This window comes from Carlito syrichta, unplaced genomic scaffold (assembly GCF_000164805.1).
Source record: "Carlito syrichta isolate Samal-C Ts95f unplaced genomic scaffold, Tarsius_syrichta-2.0.1 Scaffold158902, whole genome shotgun sequence".
In the NCBI taxonomy this organism is placed as follows: Eukaryota; Metazoa; Chordata; class Mammalia; order Primates; family Tarsiidae; genus Carlito; species Carlito syrichta.
The window spans coordinates 298231-321243 of NW_007102998.1; the positions used below are offsets into that span (position 1 = coordinate 298231).

A 23013-nucleotide genomic window follows, 5' to 3' on the forward strand; every position below is an offset into this window, starting at 1 on the left:
TGCTTCATCAAGTCTTAAAAAGGAAACTTTATCACTTGAATATATTTTATTTCCCCATAATAGGATCTAAGTGTAAAACTTGGTGTAATATATGTCTCAACAAAGTTGCTTAGAAGAAAACTTAGCAAGCATTCAATAGTGGTGGTAGTCTAAAACTGTGGCCCCCAACTTTTTTGGCATTAAGGACAGGTTTTGTGAAAGATAATTTTTCCACAGACAGGGCAGGGGGTAGAGGATGGTTTGGGGATGATTCAAGTACATTACATTTATTGTGCACTTTATTTCTATTATTACATTGTAACATATAATGAAATACATAGCATCACTGCCTCAGCTTCACCTCAGATCACTAGACATTCGATTCTGCGTGCAACCTAGATTGCTCACATGCACAGTTCACAATAGTATTCACACTCCTATGGGAATCTCATGCCACCACTGATCTGACAGAAGGTGGAGGAGGTAATGTGAGCAATGGGGAATGGCTGTAAGTCCAGATGAAGCTTCGCTGGCTCACCCACTGCTTATGTCCTGCTATAAGTCCTGGTTCCTAACAGGCTACTGACCACTTAGGGACCCCTGATCCAAAATGAAAACAGAGAGTGTCAAGAAGGATGGCTGAAAGTCATATCTTTGGTGTGTGCCCTCTCACACATCACATCTGTTTTATAACAACTCAGGTGAAGGAGTCAAGCGCAGCACCTGATACGCAGCAGGCACTCAGGAGATGTGAGCTGAGTTAAATCCATTTCCTAACAACTCTGTAAAGTACATACACCATCTCTATTTACACATAGGGAACCTAGTCTTGCAGAGACAGAATTGGAAAGGTCTTGGAAATTGTTTACCCCTCACCCTTCAACTCACATTACAGATGAGAAATCCCAGACCTTTCCAATGTCAGAGAGTGGAGTGGCCAGAGAGTGGAGGGGGTGGGGGGCAGGCACCAGACCACCTGACTTTCCCCCAACAATCCTTGTGTTACCTGTCACTGACATCAGAGGACAGTAAGGCTTTTCACTGTCACCAGAAATGGCCATCGTTTCAAAACAGGCTGAACTGCTTGAAGAAATTCCCTTTTCTAAGGTGAGTGTAATCAGCAGAGTGACATACAGATGACAGAAAGGCAAATTTCCTCTCTGTTAAGGCAGGGCCCCTCTGGCCACGAGGCCACATATCCCTGAGGGCTGACGTTCCAGTAGACTGATATGCGAGTGTCTCTCTTTAGCCATTGCTCACTGGTGCTTCCTGAAAGTTATTTTTGTCATATAATCTTATTCTGTCAGTTCCAGCCAAGAAGGGTAAAGTGCAGCCAAACAAGTCACCAGGAGAGTATGAATTGCTGTCAGGTGTCACACACTTGAAGGCTATGGATTCTGAGGTGAAGTAGGTGTTGTGTGTACACAGATACAGCTGCAAGCCCTGGGCACTCCTATGTCTAGCATGGGTGTGGCTGGCCCTCCTCTGTACCCTTTTAAAGAAGTCTGGTAAGAATTCAATGCTCCCAAGAGTGTTTCAGCTTAAAACATGAGTGAGCCCTGGGGAACTCTGTGTAGACAGAAAGGAATACCCCATTCTGTTTATTTTACCCCCAAAAGGGAGAAACACAAAACCGTACTGAGGTTCCTCAGCAGACATTTAAGGACATTCCCAAGTCTCCTCAGTTCCTTACATGCTTCAAGAAACATATAGGCCTCTTCCTGGTTAGATCCCTTCGCATTCCAATGGGTGATTCTACCTTCATTTGAGGACAAGGATCATATCTGGGCAGACCCAGCCTCAGGAAGCAAACTGGGAGTGGGAGGATGGAGAACAAAGGAACCAGTACTGGCTTTTCTAGAAACAGCTATGGGGCAGTAGAAAGAGAGATGGATAGACTTGTCCGAGGATTCTTTCCTGGGGGAGGCAATCAATAAGGAGGAAACTCTGAGGCCCAGGAAGGGAGCCCTCAGAACCCAAGAAGAATATACAGGGGTCACCTACTCAGCGGCAAACTTGTCCAGCCTTTTGAAGAGCTCGTTCTTGACCTTCAGATTCTCCACGATGGCCTCCACCACCAGGTCTGTGCTGTGGACCACAGATGCTGCATCCATGCTGGTGGATATGCTGCTTAGGGTCTTCTGCATAAACTCATCACCAGCCTAGGGCAGTGGGAGGAAAGAGAAGAGAGTACTCACTGGGCTCACTGGGAATGGTGTGTGGCCTGCTGCAAGGAAGAAAGAAAGAGGAGGGCTAGGGACCAACACACCCAGACACAACCTGAAGGCACCCTGAAATCCTGAGAAGTAAAACTCCCTACATTTTTGCTTAGGAGCGATGGCATCTCAAGATACTTCTAGAAACCTAGGCAAGAGTCTGCCTGTGAACAATCCCAACTGTTGAACAACTGTCATTGTCTTGTGTGATCTTTCAAGTTCTTAGCTCTGCTCCAGTTACTAAATTGCTCACACAGATATAACCCACTATTTCCGTTCCAAGAGTATCCATAAAACCTGCAATGTATCCTTCCAGAAAGGGTAAGAATGTGGCTCAGCACTATCCATTAGTCTTAGAGGTGGTGCTGACTATTCCTCTCTAATAGGAGACAGACGAGCTGAGTCAGAGCAAGAACCAGGGTAAGAAAGCCAAACCCAGCAGTCATTCAGCAAATAACAATTGCCATCATGTACCAACAACTGGTCTTTCAAAAATGAGCTAGATGCAGGCTCTGCTCTCAGAGAGCTTGCAGTTTTATCTTTTCCTTGTCTTCCCTCCTGTGACTCCAGGTTTCCACAAATGGACCTCAATTAGAGCAGAAACACGGACAGTGTCTCAATAAGCTGCCACTTTACTTCAAGATGTAATTTGTCCACAAAGCATCAAAATAGCCATAATCAGCAAAGGCATCCAAAATCATCATTAAACAGCTAGATCTGAGCTCTTATATAGAAATATAATGGGAGATGATTGGTAGTTTTACATTTTCTATTAGCCACGTTTAAAAAAAGGGAAAAGGGACAATCCCTTTGGGTCCCCTCCCATTGTGGGAGCTTTTCTGTCCTCTCAATAAATACTGCTTTCTTTCTTTCTTTTTTTTTTTTGAGTTGGAGTCTCACTCCATCGCCCAGACTGGAACGCAGTGGCATGCTCCTGGCCACTGCAGCCTCAACCTGCTGGGCTCCAGCGATCCTTCCACCCCTGCCTTCCAAGTAGCTGGAACTATAGGTGCACACTACCATACCCGGCTAATTTATTCATTTATTTATTGTAGAGATGAGGTCTCGCCAAATTGTCTGGGCGGGTCTCGAACCCGCGGGCTCAGGCAATTCACTCACCTCAGTCTCCCAAAGCGCTGGGATTACAGGCTGAGCCACTGAGCCTGGCCTAAATCCTGCTTTAAAAAAAAAAAAAATGAAAAAGACACTAACAGGTGAAATTCCTTTTAGCTAATCCAATACATCTACACCTCAATGTGTAATCAACATTAATTGTTCTATATTCTTTCTATTAAGTCTTTAAAAACTGGTATGGATTTTATTCTCAGAGCACATCTCAATTGAGACTACTCACATGTCAAGTGCTCAACAGCCTCTTGTGGCTAGAGGCTATTGGACTGGTCATCGCAGAGCTAGTCAATATGGTATGTCAGTCAGGCAAGGTGAAACTGACATCGACCTCTCCCTACAGTGTTCCTGGCAGAGGAGAGAGACATTGGGAAACCAGACTCCTGAGGAGTTGCTAGTCAGAAGCTGAGCGACTTGAGCAAAGGGCTCATCTTTTTACCCTCAGGGTGTGGCTCTGAGCCTCAGCCCAAGGACAATCCACTAAAAGTTTACAGAGTAAACAAAGGGAAAATGCAGGCTATAAGGGTTCAAATCCACTCTGTTCTTGACTCCAACCCTCAGCCTAGGGCTGTTATAATCCCATTCGCTTAGAGCCTCATCCTAACACCCCATATTGGGGGGGCATGATTAAGAATATAAAGGACAAAGGAGAGTTTAATCTCCCCATGATATTCATTCTTTGGATTTCATAAAGGAGAGGGTAAAATCACCTCCATCCCAACAGCTCTGCTTTTAAAAGGTGACTGGACATTAGGGAAAATGCAAATCAAAACTACAATGAGAACAGGGCCCAGTGGCTCATGCCTGAAATCCTGGCAACTTGAGAGGCTGAAGTAAGAGGATTGCTTGAGGTCAGGAATTCAAGACCAGCCTGGGCAACACTGCAAGACCCCCAACTCCAAAAATAAATATTTTTTTTAATTAGTTGGGTGTGGTGGTTCATTCCTGTAGTCCCAATACTACACTGGGAGGCTGAGGATTGCTTGAGTCCAGGAATTTGGGATGCAATGAGCATTCCCATGTGGGCAACAGCAAGACCCCCAAAATCAAAAACCTCACAATGAGATATCACTTCACACCTAGGATGACTACAGTGAAAAAAAAATAAAAATAAAAAAAATAACAAATGTCAGCTAGGATGTGGAGAAATCGGAACCTTCATACATTGTTGGTGGGAATGTAAAATGATATAGTCACTACAGTTATGATGGAAAACATTTTGGTGTTTCCTCAAAAAGCTAAATATAGGATTACCATACAACCCAGCAATTTCATTTGTATGTATATACCCTAAATAATTGAAAACAAGGACCGGAAACAACAGTATGACATTGCTCACTGCAGTATTATCCATCATAGCCAAAAGGTAAAAACAACTTAATTCCATTAACAAATAAATGGGTAAACAAAATGCAGCATATACATACAATGAAATATTATTTAGTCATAAAAGGAATGAAGTTGTGATACTTGCTACAATATGGAGGAACCTTGAAAATGTGATGCTAAGTGAAATAAGCCAGATACAAAAAGATAAATATCATATGATTCCACTTACATAAAGTATGAATGTGTGAGTGTAATTAATGCCACTGAATTGTATACTTAAAAATGGTTAAAATGGCAAATTTTACATTATATGTATTTTATCACAATAAAAAATATGTAAAAAGCAACCAGACACATACTTGGATATCTCAGGTAAAAAACAGCCACATATGCTCTATTTGTACTTTGCTCTGGCTGCATTCAGAGAGAATCCCACCCAAGCCCTAAGGAAATCAATCTTAGGCAACTTCAACAAGGTGACCACAGTAAATGAAAATTCAGAGGGGACTTTGCCGTGTTTCTCACTAAATGCAAACTCCTAAGTGAAATCAGCACGGTCCAATCAGAGTTGGCAAACCAGAGTTCCCAGCCTGCTGAGATTTCCTCATGCTCTTCTAGCTCTTCTCCTGGAAAGCAAGTGATTTACCCGTATTTTCTTCTCTAGCTCATCATAATAGGCATAAGATAATGATCTAAGCAATCAAAAGTTTCTATATAAATGCAATGTTTATTATATCATTCTCTCTTTAACTTGCAAGTACAAAAATTATCTTCTTGTTTCTTCCTCTTTTATCCTTTTAGCAAAACAAGAGGTCTTAAATTCCAAATTCTCAGTGTTCTAGAATGAGCTCACTACCTGCAGAAACATTCTCTTCAACCTCAAATCCTACTCAACAATATGGTTATTTACTTCTGCTTTCTTTCTTTTTTTTTTGAGTTGGAGTCTCACTCTGTCGTCCAGACTGGAGGGCAGTGGCCGCTCCCGGCCACCGCAGCCTCGACCTGCTGGTCTCCGGCGATCCTTCCGCTTCAGCCTTCCAAGTAGCTGGAACTACAGGCGCGCACTACCACGCCCGGCTAATATTTTGATTTATTGTAGAGATGAGGTCTCGCCTTCCCAGGCGAGTCTCGAACCCGCGGGCTCAGGCAATCCACTCACCTCAACCTCCCAAAGGCGTGGGATTACAGGCTGAGCCACCGAGCCTGGCTTACTTCTGCTTTCTAATCAGCACATTTTGTGACTATGCTATTATATTAAATTAAAGGCATAGGGAAATGAGTTTTACACAAAGTCAAAAAAAAAAAAAACAAAAAGAAAGACAGCAAAGGCCAGAACACCCTCCCCGCAATGTGAAGCAGTCAGAGGACTGGTCTTAAAGACGTCGATAATAAGAAATTACCTTTGGGTTTTCTGCAAACTTCTTCTTTGAGACTTTCCTAAGGCTTTCCTCAATTCCCTTTTTGGATTTTGCCAGGATGTCCTCTGACTGGTCTACCAACACTACTGTGTGACCAGTTGCTGCTGCAACCTGGAACAAGAGAACAATTCCTTTTTAAAAGAAAGAAAACATAAAAGTCTTTTTTTTAAAAAAAGGAAAACAGTAGTTTCATATTCCACAAGTATTCTACCACCACTCCATTCAAAAAACTCAATGAACAAAATGATAAGTCAACATTAATGAAGCATACACTTCCTGCCAGGTACTGTTCCAAACCTTTTATGAAGAATACAACAAATTCTCAAAGTCACCTCAGAAGGTTAAGAAGCATCCCCAACATAACACACAGAAGCAGAGCTGGAATCTGCATCAACAGTCTAAAGGCCAAGCACTAAACCCCTTTAAATTCATTGAAATGAAGTAAGATAGAAAATTCAGTCCTCAATTGCATGGGCCACCTCTCAAGTCCGCAACAGAGTGTTCAGAGCACCTACTCCTTGGAGCTGGGTGCCCTGTGCAGCTCGGACCCCTCGGCCCTTTAAATCAGCAACAGGTAAAACTTTAACAGTGGCAAAAAGACTCTTGTCCCCGAGGACTATTTTGTGATGAAGATGCCCATGAATGTGAAGTCTTTGGCAGTTGACAATTAGGACAGGTAACTCCCTCCTTCACCAGCCACTCTGTTTATATAAAGCTGCTCAAGTCCGCATACAGCCAAGCTTAGTGTAGCCACACGATCCCTATTTCATCACAGCTTGGCAATAGCTTCGACAAGGATCATGGAATGGGTAGTGTGGCTAAAAATAGGCCATTGGGTCACCTTACAGGCAAGCGTAAGTGAATCAGTCAAGCCGGAAGCACGAGGACACATGTGACTAAAATAGTCATCAATTATACAAGAGGCCACTGAGATGACCTCAGAATCTGAGATGCCCCCTGCAGGACCACTGTTTTGGAAACTCAATGGCACCAACAGTATACAGGAGAGGGCCAGGTTAGATGGAATGAAGCTGCCTAGAGAAGAATGTGGAGAGAACAGTTAAAAACAATCCTAAACTGGGCTCGGTGGCTCAGCCTGTAATCCCGTGCTTTGGGAGGCTGAGGTGAGTGGATTGCCTGAGCCCGTGGGTTCGAGACCTGCCTGGGCAACTTGGCGAGACCTCATCTCTACAATAAATCAAAAAATTAGCCGGGCGTGGTAGTGTACGCCTGTAGTTCCAGCTACTGGAAGGCTGAGGCAGAAGGACTGCCAGAGCCCAGCAGGTCGAGGCTGCGGTGGCCAGGAGCGGCCACTGCACTCCAGTCTGAGCGACAGAGTGAGACTCCAACTCAAAAAAAAAACAAAAAAAAAAACCAATCCTAAACCATGGCCGTGAAGTAAGATTTTTGAAGTCAAGCAACTAAAACTCAAAGCAGAAAACCAATGAGGAAAAGAAACAGAAACAAGAGATCAACACTTAAAAGCAAAGAGAATTAAATTGCAAAGCAAGACTTCCAAGCAATAGTTTTCAAAATAATATGACAGGTTTTAAGTGCAAGATCAGTACAACTACATCCATGGCTTGGCACAGAGCAGTGCAGGTCTGAGCCTGCTGGCCTGTAGGCAGCATCAGCACTGCCTGGAAACCAAGGAACAGAAACGCTGCCAGGACTGAAAAGTCTAACCAGAGCAGGGTGATGGAGGTGACGGGGGCATGAGTTATCTTGAGAAAAGGACAGGGGCAAGCAGCAAGCCTGTCTGTCAGCAGAAACACCCATCAGTCCAGACCAAGGTTTCTCCCTAAGTAACAAGTGACCAAAGCCCATCTCCCCAATAACTCAAATCACATGATGCAAATTTGAACTTCCAATTAAATAAATTCAAGCAAAAAAGCAAGAGCAAATGTAGAAAGACTTAGCATGGCAAAGTGGAGACTGCCATCCTTAGAGAAAGACCTGCTTGCAAGGTTGGCTCTTGGCTGGCATCTGGAACTTGGATTACCAGCCCTTCCTCAATAAGCTGTGCCTGAAGTGGTGTACAAACATGGTTGATGCTGAACTCCTGCTTTTCTTCTGAAAAGCATGGAATTTTGGAACATATCAGGCAAAGAGTGTCTGTATGACTAGCCCCAGTAAAAACTCTGGGCACTGAGTCACTCATGTGCTCTCCTGAAAGACATTTCACACATGCTATACCAACGTGTGGCTGGGGAATTTAGTGTGTCCTTTGTGGGAGAGGACTGGGAGACGACCCTTGAAAGCTCTTGCCTGGTCTCATTTGGACTTCATCCTACACACCTTTTCCCTTTGCTGATTTTGCTTTGCATCCTTCTACTGTAACAAATTGTAATCATGAGGCCAACTATTTGCTGGGTCCTGTGAGCCCTTCTAGTGCCTTACCAAACCTTGGTGGGGAACCCTCACATATAAACTAAGAAAATAAATCTCAAGTCCCAGCTGGAGGTGGTGGGAAAACCGAACTGCTCTGGGATGGGCAGCCCTGGGGAATGACAGCAGACAGGCAGGACCGATGATCTTGGATGGGATACATCATCTGCAAAGCTCAGCAAGCAGGGTACTGGCTTGGGGACTTGCCGTTTTTGTCTAGGCTCCTCTGTCATGCAGTTTGCATAAAAACTTAAGAGGCCTGGATTCAGAGAACTTTCGGATAGCTGACCATGTGGAGGGTCCTGGAGGGTGACGCCCAGGGAGGGCATGGAAGCACCAATCACCTTCCTCCATGCCCTACCCTATGTGTCTCTTCATCTGTGTCCTTTGCAATATCCTTTATAATAAACTGGTCAACATGTTTTCCTGGGTTCTCTAAGCTGCTCCAGTAAATTAAACCCAGAGATGGAGTTGTGAGAACTCCAAGTCTCTAGAATGACAAAAGTAATTTCACTTTATTCTTCTTAACCTCTGCCCTAGTTTATCCTTTGAATAGGCCAAGCAGGATTCCTCTGATTCCTCCCTGCCTGGGTCCCAATGCACTTTCCCCCATTTCACCTCTCCAGGCATGCCTTATGCTTTTTAGCTCTTTAGGGAGGTGGGGGGAAGAGTCAAGCATGTTTGGCACAGATGGTGTTGAAGCTGAAGGGAATCAAGGCAAACAAAAATAACAAGACTCATATCCTTTCACTTAGAGAGGTTATTATCCCTCTGAGAAAACATGAACAAGCAAACTCAATAATATAAGGTTCCTGTGCTGTTATGATATATATTTCTATATATTTATTTTGAGACAGAGTCTCTCTCTCTGTTGTCCAGGGTGGAGTGCAATGGCATGATCTCAGCTTACTGCAGCCTTGACCAATGCTCAACTGATCCTCCCACCTCTGTCTCCCCAGTAGCTGGGACTACAGGTGCATGCCACCACACCTGGTTAATTTTTCTATTTTTTGTAGAGACAAGGTGTTGCTATGTTGCCAAACTCCTGAGCTCAAGCAATCCTCCCACCTTGGCCTCCAAAAGTGCTGGGATTACAGACATGAGCTACCACGCTAGGCCATGATATATATTTATAGGTTAGTTTTCTTCCACAGTTCCAGGCTCATAACTCAAATAGCCCTTGTTATGGTTTGTTACAGTGCTGGGTGTGTTAGGCCTCAGGGGGCAGACCTTAGGAAATAGAATCTCTCTGCCCTCCTGCTCTCCTTTCACCCAGCCCAAGGCAGGACTCCACTCTCCCTGCCTTCCTTTCTGACTGTGGGTCTTAAGACCCTCCCCAGAGAGGGTCCTGTTCTATACACTAGTGAAAGCAATGTTGACATCATGCAGCTTGCACAAAAACTCAAGAGGCCTGGATTTAGAGAACTTTCGGATAGCTGATCACATGGAGGGTCCTGGAGGGTGGTGCCCAGGGAGGGCATGGAAGCTCCAATCACCTTCCTCCATGCCCTACCCTATGCGTCTCTTCATCTGTGTCCTTTGTCATATTCTTTATAATAAACTGGTCAACGTGTTTCCCTGGGTTCTGTGAGCTGCTCTTGTAAATTAATTGAACCTAAAGATGGGGTTGTGGCAACTCCAAGTTGAAGCCTGTGGGTCAGAAGTACTGGAGGCCCAGCCTTGCCACTGGTGGTGGTATGGGGGCATGCTTGAGAACTGAGCCCTGCAAGGTCTGACACTAACTCCAAGTACAGAGTGTTGGGGTTGAAGGAGAACATCCAGCTGGTGTGCACTGCTTGGTGTGTGAAGAACCTTCCCCCTTACATTTGGTCAAAGAAGTCTTCTTTTCTGTAGATGATTGTTGTATGTTAGTGTGAGATTAGAGGGAAGGCATAGTTTGAGAGTTTTCCCCGAATTAGCTTCACACGTGGGATGTCAAATAAAATAAAAAACACCATGGAGAAGGGTCCTGTCAGCCAGAAGATCACAGAATGCCAGGTAAGAGGAGTACACCTAGAATAAGCCCAACTTCCTCAGGGATAAGCCTTAAAAAGGTAGGATGCAGCAAATGAAGGAGGGCTTATTTCTGGAAAGCTATTTGCAAAGTTATAATAATTACGTTTGATAATGATCATCACTGGGCATTTTCGGTTGTTGCAGGTAAGATATGACACTAGCCTAATTACTTTTTTTTTTTTTTAAGCTGTCAGCAGAACCAAACCTAGAGAGGACGTACCCTTATACATTTAAGTAAAATAAAACACACTTATGAAGACACGAAAATTCTACTAGGAAGAGCCCTGGTCAAAAAGGATGTTCAGCCTCAATGCTGACTTTCCACTTCTATACAAAGTCCTCTGATAAATACCCTCTGGGCTAATTCAGTCACTGACTTTCTTTCTCTTGGCCTCCAAATGAGCGTACCAGAGGCAACTACATATGCAGACACTGGCCAAAAAACAACTACTCAGATCAAGGCTCCCCAGGTAGTGTTTCAGGAGAGCAAAGGGCATGTGTCAAATGAACATGTCAAAGTGACCAAGTATATAAAACGTTTGTTTTTTCATCTCAACCAGAAGATACAGGAAGTTCAAGGAGGGGCCAAATCTAATAGAAAGGAAAGATAGATCTTCTTTCCCAGAGTGCTACTAACTGATCACATTCTGCTCTGAAAACTTTCCCTGGCCTCTCTCTGCCTCATGGGTCTGAAAGAAGCTATGTCTCTTGGGAAACTTTAGTCCAACTTTTTTCCCACCTCAGGCAACTCCCTGGAATTTCCTACAATTCTGGGCTCTCTAAAATGTCTACATTTGTGTTTCTGATTTAGTCAAAAGGCAACAATTATATGCTCTAAATGGACATTCTTGGCAGGTTTTATTTTTATTTTTTGAGTTGGGGGTCTGTCACTCTGTCACCCAGGCTGGAGTGCAGTGGCACAATCTCGGCTCACCATAGCCTCGACCTCCTGCCTCCAAATTGACTCAGACCATCTTCCTGCCTCTGCCTCCCAAGTAGCTGGGACTACAGGCGTGCATCACCATACTCCACTGTCTTTTATTTTTTTGTAGAAACAAGGTCTCACCATGTTGCCCAGACTCGTCTCAAATTCCTGGGTTCAAGCAATCCTCCTGCATCAGCTTCCCAAAGTGGTGAGATTACAGGCATAGGCCACTATGCATGGCTTCTTTTTTTTAAAAAAACAAAAACAAACAAAAACTTTTAATCTCAGCTTTTCTTGGTTATCTTACAAAGCTTCAGGGAAATATGAAGGAAATTTTACAGTGTAGCTATTCCATAGGCAGACAGAAAGGACACTCCTGCTTAAACTCAAAGTGAATATGGTTAGGTCCGAAGGGAGAAAACATAGTGAATAAGAGAAATTTTAATTATTCTTGAAATATTTTCCATTTTATGGTAAAGCTCTGTTATATAGGTCACAATTTACTGCATAGCAATAAACTATGATTACAGCATAACTTCAAGTGATTTCAAGTTAGAGCAGCATTTTCACTTCATCCATCTGCAGAGATCAAACCAATTTAAATGTCCAAATTTCTTGCAATCATTTCTTACAGACAGACCCTAGAGACAAAAAGTTAGTAACTTTCTACAGGTCAGCTTCATATCTTTGTAAACCCCAATGCCAGACCCACAGTGAATACTCAATGCACAAACAACATATAGCCTAATACCCAGTATATATTAGATGTTTAATAAAATTCTAAGGATTGAGGAGTCAATGTTCCTTGACTCCATTAATCTATTCCAATGGGATGGGTGTGCTCCTCTCCTACTGGCGTGTTAGTCTAAATGGGCTCAAATATAGGCAAGCTGTCTATATTTGAGATGGACTCAAATATAAGCAAGCTGTCCTTTTCTCTTGCATACCAGGAAAGCTGCACAACTCTTATTCCACACAGGCTCAACAGGCTGTGGTAGCCTTAAGCATGGCTAGGCAGCCACAGGTTACCTGAAGGCCATCTTGTTTCTTCCTGAATTATTAATGCACTTGTCATATTTTTTCTGTAAGATCCCTGAGAGCTGGCAGAGCCAACAGAAGTCGATCTCCACCCACCCTCAGTTGACAGCAAGAACATACACCTTTAAAAAAAAAAAGCCAAATGCAGCAAATATAAGAAGTACCATGTACTGAGCACCTGCTATGTGCCAGGCTCATACTATGCATTTCCCAAGACTATTTCTGATTAATGCAACAACCTTGTTGAAGTAGACAGCATCCCTAGTTTGCAAAAGAAGAAATGGGATTAGAGAGGTTGAATCATTTGGCTGAGATCACTCAGCTGTTAAACCACAAAGCCAGCACTCAAATTCCAAGACTGCCTGGCTCCAGAGCTTGTCTTCCTGTCATCCAGCTAAAGGAGTACAAGGAATGTTGCCTTATTTGCTGAGACAACCAGTTTTCAAGATTACAATAATAATAAAATTCCATGTTACAGAAATTTCAAGTCCTCTTAAACAGCTGTATGTCAGTTCTTTCCCAAACTGAAGCCCTAGCTAATATACCGTAAAAGTCCTTAACAGTCCTTATGGCATTACTGTTCCATTTTATAAATGAGGAAAACTGAGTAGAGAGGTTAAAGAATGTGTCTAAGATCCCACAGCTACTAAGTGGAATAATAGCACACACCAACAACAAGCATCCTTTTGTTTTCATCAAATCACAGTCACAGAAATAGCAAAAATGACTTGATAAACAAGAGCACCTATCCAGGCAAATAACAGTATCCTTGTCAGCATTAGAGACTCAAAAGCAATACAAAACACCCTAACCATTTTGTAGCTCTGGAACAGAGGTTCCCAAAGTGTGGGTCCTGGGCCAACAGTAGCAACATCATCCAGGGATTTGTTAGAAATGCAAATTCTTAGGCTCCATTCCAGACCCAATGAATCAAACTCTGGGTTGGGGCCCAAAGAGCTGTGGTTTAACATGCCTTCCAGGTGAGTCAGATGCTGGCTAAGGTTCGAGAACCACTGCTATGTGTTTCAGGGTGGCTGCAAGATTGGAATCAGCTGGGGAACATTTAAGAAGCCCAAAGCCCAGGCACTACCTACAGATATTTTAACTCATTTAGCCTGGGGAGGTGCCTAGGCACTAGCATTTCAGAAAACACCCCTAGATGTAAAGCTCTGTAATAATCTGTGGGCCCTGATCCCTGTCCCCGCCCACACCAGCCACTCCTGGGTTGCCAACTACTTCCTCAAACTACTGAGAGGCCCTAAACCAGTACAGTTCAAAATGTCTTCCTGTTGTTCTCTGTCCATGAGCAAGTTCCAGACATTATCCAGAAGATACTACCTAGAAGACTCCTCTCCCCAAACTCCCCAATGAAAGGTCAGTCAGGACCCCTTCTGCCTGGGACTCTTCAATATCAGGGTTTTGCTCCACCTTCGCTAAATAAAACTTGCTTCTTAATTCCTTTCTTGAAGCTCAGGACCGCACTTGTTTCCCGATGTTCCTTTCAGTCCCCTCCCCTGAAAAGACTCTCTTGATCTCTGGTCATATTTGCATCTACCATACCCTGTATTGCCCACTCCTGGCTGACTAACCTCTTCAACCATTCAGCTAGCGACCCACCTTTTCTTCTCCACAGGACACAACGCTGGGGGAAAGCCTGAACTGCCTAAAGAAGAAATCTCTTCAAAGACCCACAACCAATGAAATCAAAGGTGACAAATGATTGCCACCCCAATAGCAGCTTCTGTTTCGAGTGCCTTTGAATACCAAACATCAGGCCTATCACATCTCATTAAATTAAATTAATTAATTAAAAATAATTTATTAATTATTCTACTTATTCTCCAAGGCCAGATGCCAATTTTAATAAAGCGCCACTTTACAGTTCTGTAGTTTGTTTTCTTAAAAATGAGATAATTATGACATTAAAATCTGAATTAAATGAACATATAATACAGGTTTTTGATATCTGAAACAAAAATTCATCACAAAATTACCGTTATGATTATAACTACTTATTCATCCAAAGACAGGATCCAGGCAACACACAGGTCTACAACAAAAATGTTGTGCTGACCCTCATGAGGCTTGGTTCTTTGGCATTCAAAGTCCTGACACCAACACATTCACGTGCATGTAATGGCTCATCTCCCACCATGTTCCCTTCCACATCCTATGGTAAAATGTTCTTGGGGAGGCACCGTGACTTCACTTGGCACAAAGAATATTATGAACAAAAATGTACATAAGAGCACGGATGTCTCAGGTATCATGAGTCATGAAAATAAACATTCATATCATCCACAATATGCTTATATTAACTTTAGGATCATCAACAAAAGAAAAACACAAATTTTAAAATTTCTTATACAACCTTTAGATCCCCCCATTAAGTCTGAACAGCCTAGAGAAACAATAACCTGGGCTGGGCATGGTGGCTCACACCTGTAATCCCAGAACTTTGGGAAGCCAAGGCAGGAGCATCACTTTAGCCTGGGAATTCGAGACCAGCCTAGGTAACATATTGAAACCTCATCTCTACAAAAATATAAAAAAATTAGCTGGGTGTGGTGGTGTGCACCTATAGTCCCAGCTACTTGGGATACTGAGGGTTAGAGAGGCAGAGGGATCACTTGAGCTCAGGAGGTCAGTGCTGCAGTGAGTGGGGATGGCACCACTGTACTCCAGACTGATTGACAGAGTGAAATCTGGTCTCAAAAAGAAAGAAAGAGAGAAAGAAAGAAAGAGAGAGAGAGAGAGAGAGAGAGAGAGAGAGAGAGAGAGAGAGAGAGAGAAAGGAAAGAAAGAAAGAAAGAAAGAGAGAAAGAAAGAAAGAAAGAAAGAAAGAAAGAAAGAAAGAAAGAAAGGAAGGAAGGAAGAAAGGAAGGAAGAAAGGAAGGAAGAAAAGAAAAACAATAATCTAATCTAAACTTTCTGGTAATCATAAGATCAAATGTTAAGAAAGAAGGTGTATTGAAAAAAAACTAAAAGGAGTTACATTATCAAATAAACATTTAAATGGAACAGAGTTATCATCTGGTTCAACATTGCTCTCTCATTACCACAAAACATCTTAAACTCTAGTTTAGTGGTACATTAACTCTTCAGCAAAAGCCCCAAACCAAGCTCATCTCTTCCATCTTCTTAAAGTACATCTCAGACTGTCTCTGCAGGTTCCTTCCTCTAGCAGATACCAGGACTCTTAAGGTTGTCCTCCACAAGTGCTTCAGCGGCTGCTTCTTGATGGTAAAACCTCTTTTCCATCTAACTTCTTTCTTCATTCCTTTCTTGAAAGAAATATTCCTAATTGCTGCTGAGGTCAACCTCTTCTCTATAATCCACATGGTAGTTCATTATTATGGGTTTCAGTTACTCCCGAATGGAACCCAGAGTGCTTCAAGTGATTAAGTGTTCATTCGTAGCTTTCAGAAATATGCTGGTTTGAAGCTATGACCAGAACAGGAAGTGCTATGTTTCTCTTGGAAGCCAAGTAACTGTTTTGGAATATACAAACAATCCAGACAGTAGGGAAGCCTTTGGCTAGTTTGGCTAAAAAATGCAGAGATTATTAGAAAATGCTTCCATCAAAGGTCACAGGACACTTGGCTTCATTCAGAGGTGAGCACTTTTGATCTCCTGCCCCAACACCTGAACTCCCCTGGGGATAAAGCAGAACTGCCATTTAGAGTACCAGGCTGGGCATGTCCCTCATTCATTCCTTCACTGACTACTGCTTGCTGTTGACTCAGCACCTGCCTTGTCACTGTTCCAGGCCCTAGGATCATGGATGAACAAAACAAATCCTCTGTTCTCAGAGAGCTTTCACTTCTTATAAGTTATCCCATCTGATCTTTACAGTAGTCTTTGGGGGGAGGCACATTAGTTTCATGGGAACAAGCAGAAAGTCTACATGTGACTAGGATTTAAAGCCAGAGTTGTCTACTCACTTGCTGAGCCCCCAGGGCATGGCTGGGTCTAAGGGCAAGAGTCTGAAAAGACACTGAGCTGGGCAAGGGCCAGATTCCAGAACCTGCCTGCCAAGTGGGAGATGGAAAACATTCCTTAACCTCTGCAGGCTGTCTCCTCATCTGTAAAACTGGAACAGAAGGGGTAAATGAGTCAATACCAGTGCCTGGTATATTCAATAGCTTTTTTATTTTTTAATTCTAGGCTGCCCTCTTCCTCCTTCTGCAAGGGTGTGAGGCCTACTACTGGATCCAGGTACAGTCTCCTAAGGTAAACGATGTTATTTTGCCTCATCCTCTGATCTCAGGACTAGTTTCCTTTTCAGGCTTCATTTTCAGGTCTCTCTTTCTGTGTCCTTCTATTTTTACAAACATATTAGGATCTTGCTCCAATTACAAAGGAAGGAAGAAGTGGGTGGAAGTTCCTTCACCACCTGAAGTTGGCCTTTACCACCAAAATCCTTTAATTGCTGCGTGGCATAGTGATATGTGGAGAAACAAGTTCTAGAACTGAACTTCCTAGGTTTAAGGCTTGATTGCTATAGTTCTTTCCAAAAGTCAGGTATTGCCAATAGATAGCGTTAGGAGATAGGGCCTTTAGGAGGTGACTGGGCCATGAGGGCACCTCTCTCATAAAAGGGATCCAGGGCCCTTGCAAAAGGGCGTGACAGGGGACACAGCAAGACACCAAATATCAGCACTTTGATCGTAGAATTCCCAGCTCCCAGAAATGTGAGAAAATACATCTGGTCATTTTGAGTCACCCAGACTTAGGTATTCTGTTATAGCAGCACAAAACAGATCAAGACACAGACTGGCTTAGCCACTGACCATGTGACTTTGGGCAAGTTATGTGGCCTCCATATCTCAGTTTTCTGGTCTGTAATTAAGGTTGATAGCACAAGTACCCACCTCACAGAGCTGTTGTAAGGATTAAAGAGGCTAATGCAATTAAAGTGATTAAACTGACGCTGGGCACATGGAAAATGTACAAAGCTTGTTGGCAGCCACCGTTCACTACACCTGGTGCTTCCACTTTCTCCTGAGTCATTCAATTCCTCAACCCTGATAATATGGTTGTCTGTGTTTCCGACTGTGCTGCTATATCAAAATACCCCAGACTGGGAATTTATAAGCAACAGAAATCAAGATCAAGGCACCAGCAGGTTGAGTGTCTGTTGAGGGTCACTCTGATTTCAAGATGGTGTCTGTTGCTGCATCCTCTGACGGAGACGAGCAATGTGTCCTCTCATGGTGGAAGGGACAGAAGAGGCAAAGTCACCAGCTCAAACCCCTTTATGGGGCACTAACCCATTTATGAGGATTAAGCCTCATACTCTGATCACCTCCTAAAGCCCACTTATACTGTTTCAAAGGGGATTAAGTTTCAAAATACTTTTATTTTTTTAGTTGGGGTCTCACTCTGTTGCCCAAGGCTGGAGTGCAATGAAGTGACCATGGCTCACCTCAGTCTTGAACTCCTAGACTCAGGCAATCCTCTGACCTCAGCCTCCTGGGTAGCTGGGACTGCAGGCACACACCACCATGCCTGGTTACTATTTTTTTTTAAATTTTCTGTAGAGATGAGGTCTTGCTGTGTTGCCCAGGTTGATTTCGAACTCCCCAAGTTCAAGCAACCCTCTCACATCAGCCTCCCAAAGTGCTGGGATTACAGGTGTGAGTCACCACACCCAGCCTCAACATACGTTTCGGAGAGTACACAAACATTCAAACCACAGCAGCTTCCTCCATCACCACTGCTGCATGAAATTATAGATCCAGCTGTCCCCCTTATCTGTAGTTTTGCTTATCACAGTTTCAGTTACACACAGTCCAAAATTGTTACATGGAAATTCCAGAAATGAACAACTCATGTTTTAAAGCACACACCATTCTGAGCAGTGTGATGAAATCCCACAACATTCTGCTCCATCCTGCCTGGGGTGTGAACCCTCTCTTTGTCTAGCATATCCATGCAGTATGCTACCTGCCTGTTAGTCAGTTGCTGACTGGGTTATCAGACTGAAAAGCATACCTAGGATTCGATACTATCTGCAGTTTTAGGCCCCAACCATGGGGTCATGGAACGTATTCCCCTCAGATAAGGGGGATTAGTGTAACTTATTAAGGTACTCTAATTGCTAAAGTCGGTGCCTGCTTTTTAGCTTCATCTTCTGCTTCTCCACAGCCCTGCACACTGCTGACTAGGGTTTCCTTATTTGCCTGTTCCTTTCAGTCATATGAATTTATTTCTCTTGATCTTCTCAGTCTCTAAATAAAGGTATCCTTCAAAGTTCTGTTTTCAATAACCTTTCCTTTAGAAATCTCAATCATTCCCACAATTCCAAGTGCCTGAAACCAACACATTCTATCCCAAGCTATAGTCATCATCTTGACCCTAAAACCAATTATCCTAGACCTTCATTAATGACACCACTATTCTGTGGGTCACAATTTGCTGGACAGTACTTTTTCCTTAACCTCAACCCTTAGTTACTATTAAAATTATGTCCATTATTTAAAGCCTATTTCAAATGCTACCCTCTCCATGAAGCCTTCTTTCAAATGGATGTACTCTTTCTGTTCTAAAACCTCAAGGCTAGATTTTTTTTTTTACCACTTGTATTATGCTACTTTATGTCATTTGGCTATTTGTCTAATCTCTGCTCTTAGATTTAAAATCCTTTAACGGCAGAAATTGATTTGGTCTTTGTATCTCCTAGCACTTGTCACATGCCTTGCTCATGATAGCTGTCCAATAAATACCTGCTAAATAACAAGTACTTTGGAGTGTAGTAACCGAAGCTTGTATGTACCCTTCCCCAGTCACACCACATTTCTCCCTCCTCTCATGGTTCCACACCCTTGGGCATGTGGCTTCCTCTGCCAAATATGTCCTTCCCCCTCACTGCTGCATGGGGGACTCCAGTTCATCCCTCATAATCCAACACACACTACCACTCCTTTAGTGACACTTGTCCCAAGCCCTAGCATTACCTAGTGGTAGTCACTTCTCTTCTTTATGTCTCCATTGATTAACAGATACAGCAGATCTTTTGTGTAGGTCTTCAAACTGAAAGGAAATAAATAGCAGAGTTGTAGAGCTAGTATGAGCCACCAATGGCTGCTCAGTCATGTAATAGTAGCCCAACTCTCAGGGTGTGAATACAACAGACAAAAACTGAACTGGTTACAAGTTATTTCATGTCGTAGAAAAGAATCTCACACGTTTCAGCATAAAGGTCATTAACCAACCAGAATGTAGGATAAATTTCAGATCTGAAAGATGAATGACAAATTAGAAATGGAAAAGCTGACCAACTTTTTTTTAATTGATATATAACAGTTATACATTCTAGGGGGTGCAAGTGATGTACTGATTAATGTGTATAATGTATAATGATCAAATGAGGGTTACTGGGATATATATCACCTCAAACATTTATGTTTTCTTTGCCAATGCCAACTTTTAATGATGAACTTGAGATAATACTGAGAGACACTTTCAAAAGATCTACTGTATCATCTTCATCAGATTCTGAAGTTGTTGTTACCACAAATCCCAATATAGGGTGGCTCTGGTATATCCCTACTGGAATTTCAACTAGAATTTCCAAGAAATATGCACTTCATATACGTATATGCAGTACAAAATATACATATTCTTACATACACTTTAATACACTTTTTCCTTGCTATAAGAAATACACTACATACTAGTAAAACTTTTATCTGCATCAGGTCAAATCCCAAACATGAAAAGTAGGCTGCCTGTGTCTCTGTTACCTATGGTTGTTCATACTTGTATTTCTCCTGCTAGACAGTGGGTTCCCCAAGGGCAGCAACAACATCATACTTTCACCCACCCCATATCTGGCACATGGGAGACACTTCATACTCGTGAAATGAAAATACAAATAATGGATCTATTTTTTTCAAAGCCTCAATTTGTAAATTACATTAGGACTAAGTTCTCCAAATCATGGCTGGTTTTGTTGCTAAGTTTTATGACATAGCATGTTTCATGAAAAACTTTATGTGACCTTCAAGTTATTTTAGAATGAAATCACATTATTAGTTTGAAAAGGATAGTAAGGAAAAAAGGAGCTAATAGAGATATTGAGTCTTTAGTCAATTACTCTTTCTTTGTTGTTTTGGTGAGCAGATTAACCGTTTTCCAGCACTTGTGGCTGGAATGCTAGGCAAAAGCAGAATAGGAGGCCAACTGCTATGTGTTGCCTAAAGAAAGATCAACATTCTTTATGTAGTGTGACCAGTCCTGTGATTTCAAAATGGATTTGTGCATGATTCACTTCAACATGTGAAGGTGTCTTATACCTTTTACCAAAGGGGTTGTGGGCAAGGCCAGAGGCACACCGACCCTGTGTCTGAGTAAGTCAGGTCGGAGATGGCACAGACAGACAAGCTCACTGCCCCCCAGCACAGGTTTCTTTTCTATCACGGGTGGAGGGTAAGATACACAGTTTCTCAACTTCTGTAAGAGATAAATTGTTTGAGATCAGCAAAAGCATTTATTATTCAGGTTTATTAGCTACAGAAATCATGACCTTCAATTTTTTTTAGAGCAGGAAGATACCCCAGAGACCATCCAGTGTGGTGGCTTTCAAACTTTTTAGCCATAAAATCCTTCTCCATAGGATTGTATACAGAAGACCAATATACAAAATAAAGATTGGAGAAGGAGGGCAGTCAAGAGCCACCAAGGAGATTCAGGGAATCCCCAAATTCCATTAAATATAGCTTAAATCTAAGCCAGGAACAGTGGCTCAAACTTATAATCTTAGTGCTTTAGGAGGCCGAGGCAGGAGTATTGCTTGAGGCCAGGAGTTCAAGACCAGCCTGGGCAACAGAGCAAGAACCTGTCTCTACAAAAATAAAAACTAAAAAAATTAGCTGGGTGTGGTGCATACCTGTAGTCCCAGTTACTTGAGAAGCTGAGGTGGGAGGATAACACTTAAGCCTAGGAACTCAAGGCTGCAATAAGCCACGATCATACCACTGCACTCCAGCCTGGGGAACAGGGTGAGACCCTATCTCTAAAAATAAATAAATTTTAGAAAGTTCTTACCTATTTATACCCATTAGAATGGCGATTACACACACACACACACACACACACACACACACACACACACACACACACACACAAAGTGTTGCATTGCTGATGGGATATGAAATGGTACAGCTGCTATGGAAAACAGTATGGCAATTGGTCAAAATATTAAAAACAGAACTACCATATGATCTAGTAATTCTACTCCTAGTGAGATAGGAGATAGTTAGAGAAAGGTTAGGTAGACAGGCGGGTTCTCTGGTAATGATGTAGGGAATTTCTGGCAGGCCTCTCAGGCTCAGCATTGGTAAACAAGTTAGAGCTGCTGTTGGGATGGAAAAGCAACCAGTCAGCTCACCATTAGGTCCCTACCTTAATACTGACCAATCAGAACAGCTACAGCTCACAGCTAGTGCTAGCCAATTGGCTTGGACTTAGGGCTATATAAGCACCAGGTTTTCTACCCCAGATAGGCAACCCCTTCGGGTCCCCTCCCACGGTGAGAGCTTCTTTGTCCTCTCAATAAATTCTGCTTACTCATTTTCCAGCTGTCTGTGTCCCTCATTCTTCCTGGGCATGAGGTAAGAACATTGACCCTGAAGAACTACAACCTGAAGAGCTGCAGAAGATTGTCAGAGCCAAAAAGCCGTGTACCCCAGAGACTGGCTTGCCAGCCAGTGGAGCCAGTTGAGCCAAGAGAGCTGCCAGAAGGCGGCGAGACTCCGAAGCTGAGACACCTGGGGGCTAGTCTTGCCGGCCCACCGAATCAGCAACATTCAAGGATCAGCTTGCCAGCCTTGGAGCTGATACTTCTGGGGTTAGGCTTACTAGCACCTTGATGATCCTCTCTGGGGCTTGGCTGGCCAACCCATTGAGCTGACACTCTTGAAGCCCATGTTGACCTGAAAAATCTGCATCACTAGGTATATACCCAAAATCGCTGAAAACAAGCACTTGAACAGACATATGTACACCTATGTTCAAGCAGCATTGTTCACAATAACCAAAGGATATAAACAACTCAACTATCCATTTTTGGATGAACAGATAAGCAAAATGTATCTACATACAATGGAATATTACTCAGTTTACAAAGAAAGGAAATTCTGGTACATGGATAAACCTGAAAGATATTATGCTAAGTGAAATAAGCCAGTACCAAAAGAACAAATATTGTATGATTCCATTTATATCAAGTACATAAAATAGTCAAGTTAATAGAAATGGAAAGTGAAACAGTGGTTGGGGGAATGGGGACTTATTGTGTGATGGGTACAGAGTTCCCGTTTTGCAAGATGAAACAAGTTCTGGAGATGGAGTGTTGTAATGGTTGCACAACTATAAGGGAGGACCCAAAACAACGTGGAATTATTTTTTGGAAGGCAGGCCCCTTGTAGTACAGCCTTCTCTCACTAAGAAAGTGTTCTAGGAACCCATGGACATCAGTGTGTCAGCTAGTGTTGTTGTGAGAGGCTGCATTCAGCTTCAGTGAATTATTTTTTTTTGGAGATTCTTTCAACACATTTCATGATGGTTGGTT

At 42.8% G+C, this 23013-nt stretch overlaps 1 protein-coding gene across 2 annotated transcripts in view; it reads right to left on the reverse strand.

The window, feature by feature from the left end:
• Nucleotides 1–23013, reverse strand: part of HADH (hydroxyacyl-CoA dehydrogenase) — a 52548-nt gene that overhangs the window by 19708 nt on the left and 9827 nt on the right. For both annotated transcript variants that reach the window (XM_008051077.2, XM_021709110.1), the window contains exons 2-3: nucleotides 6053–6181; nucleotides 1984–2141 (exon numbers count right to left, since the gene is read on the reverse strand). In XM_008051077.2, coding sequence (XP_008049268.1) covers nucleotides 1984–2141; nucleotides 6053–6181 — 287 coding nt within the window. The remainder of the gene's footprint in view (nucleotides 1–1983; nucleotides 2142–6052; nucleotides 6182–23013) is intronic.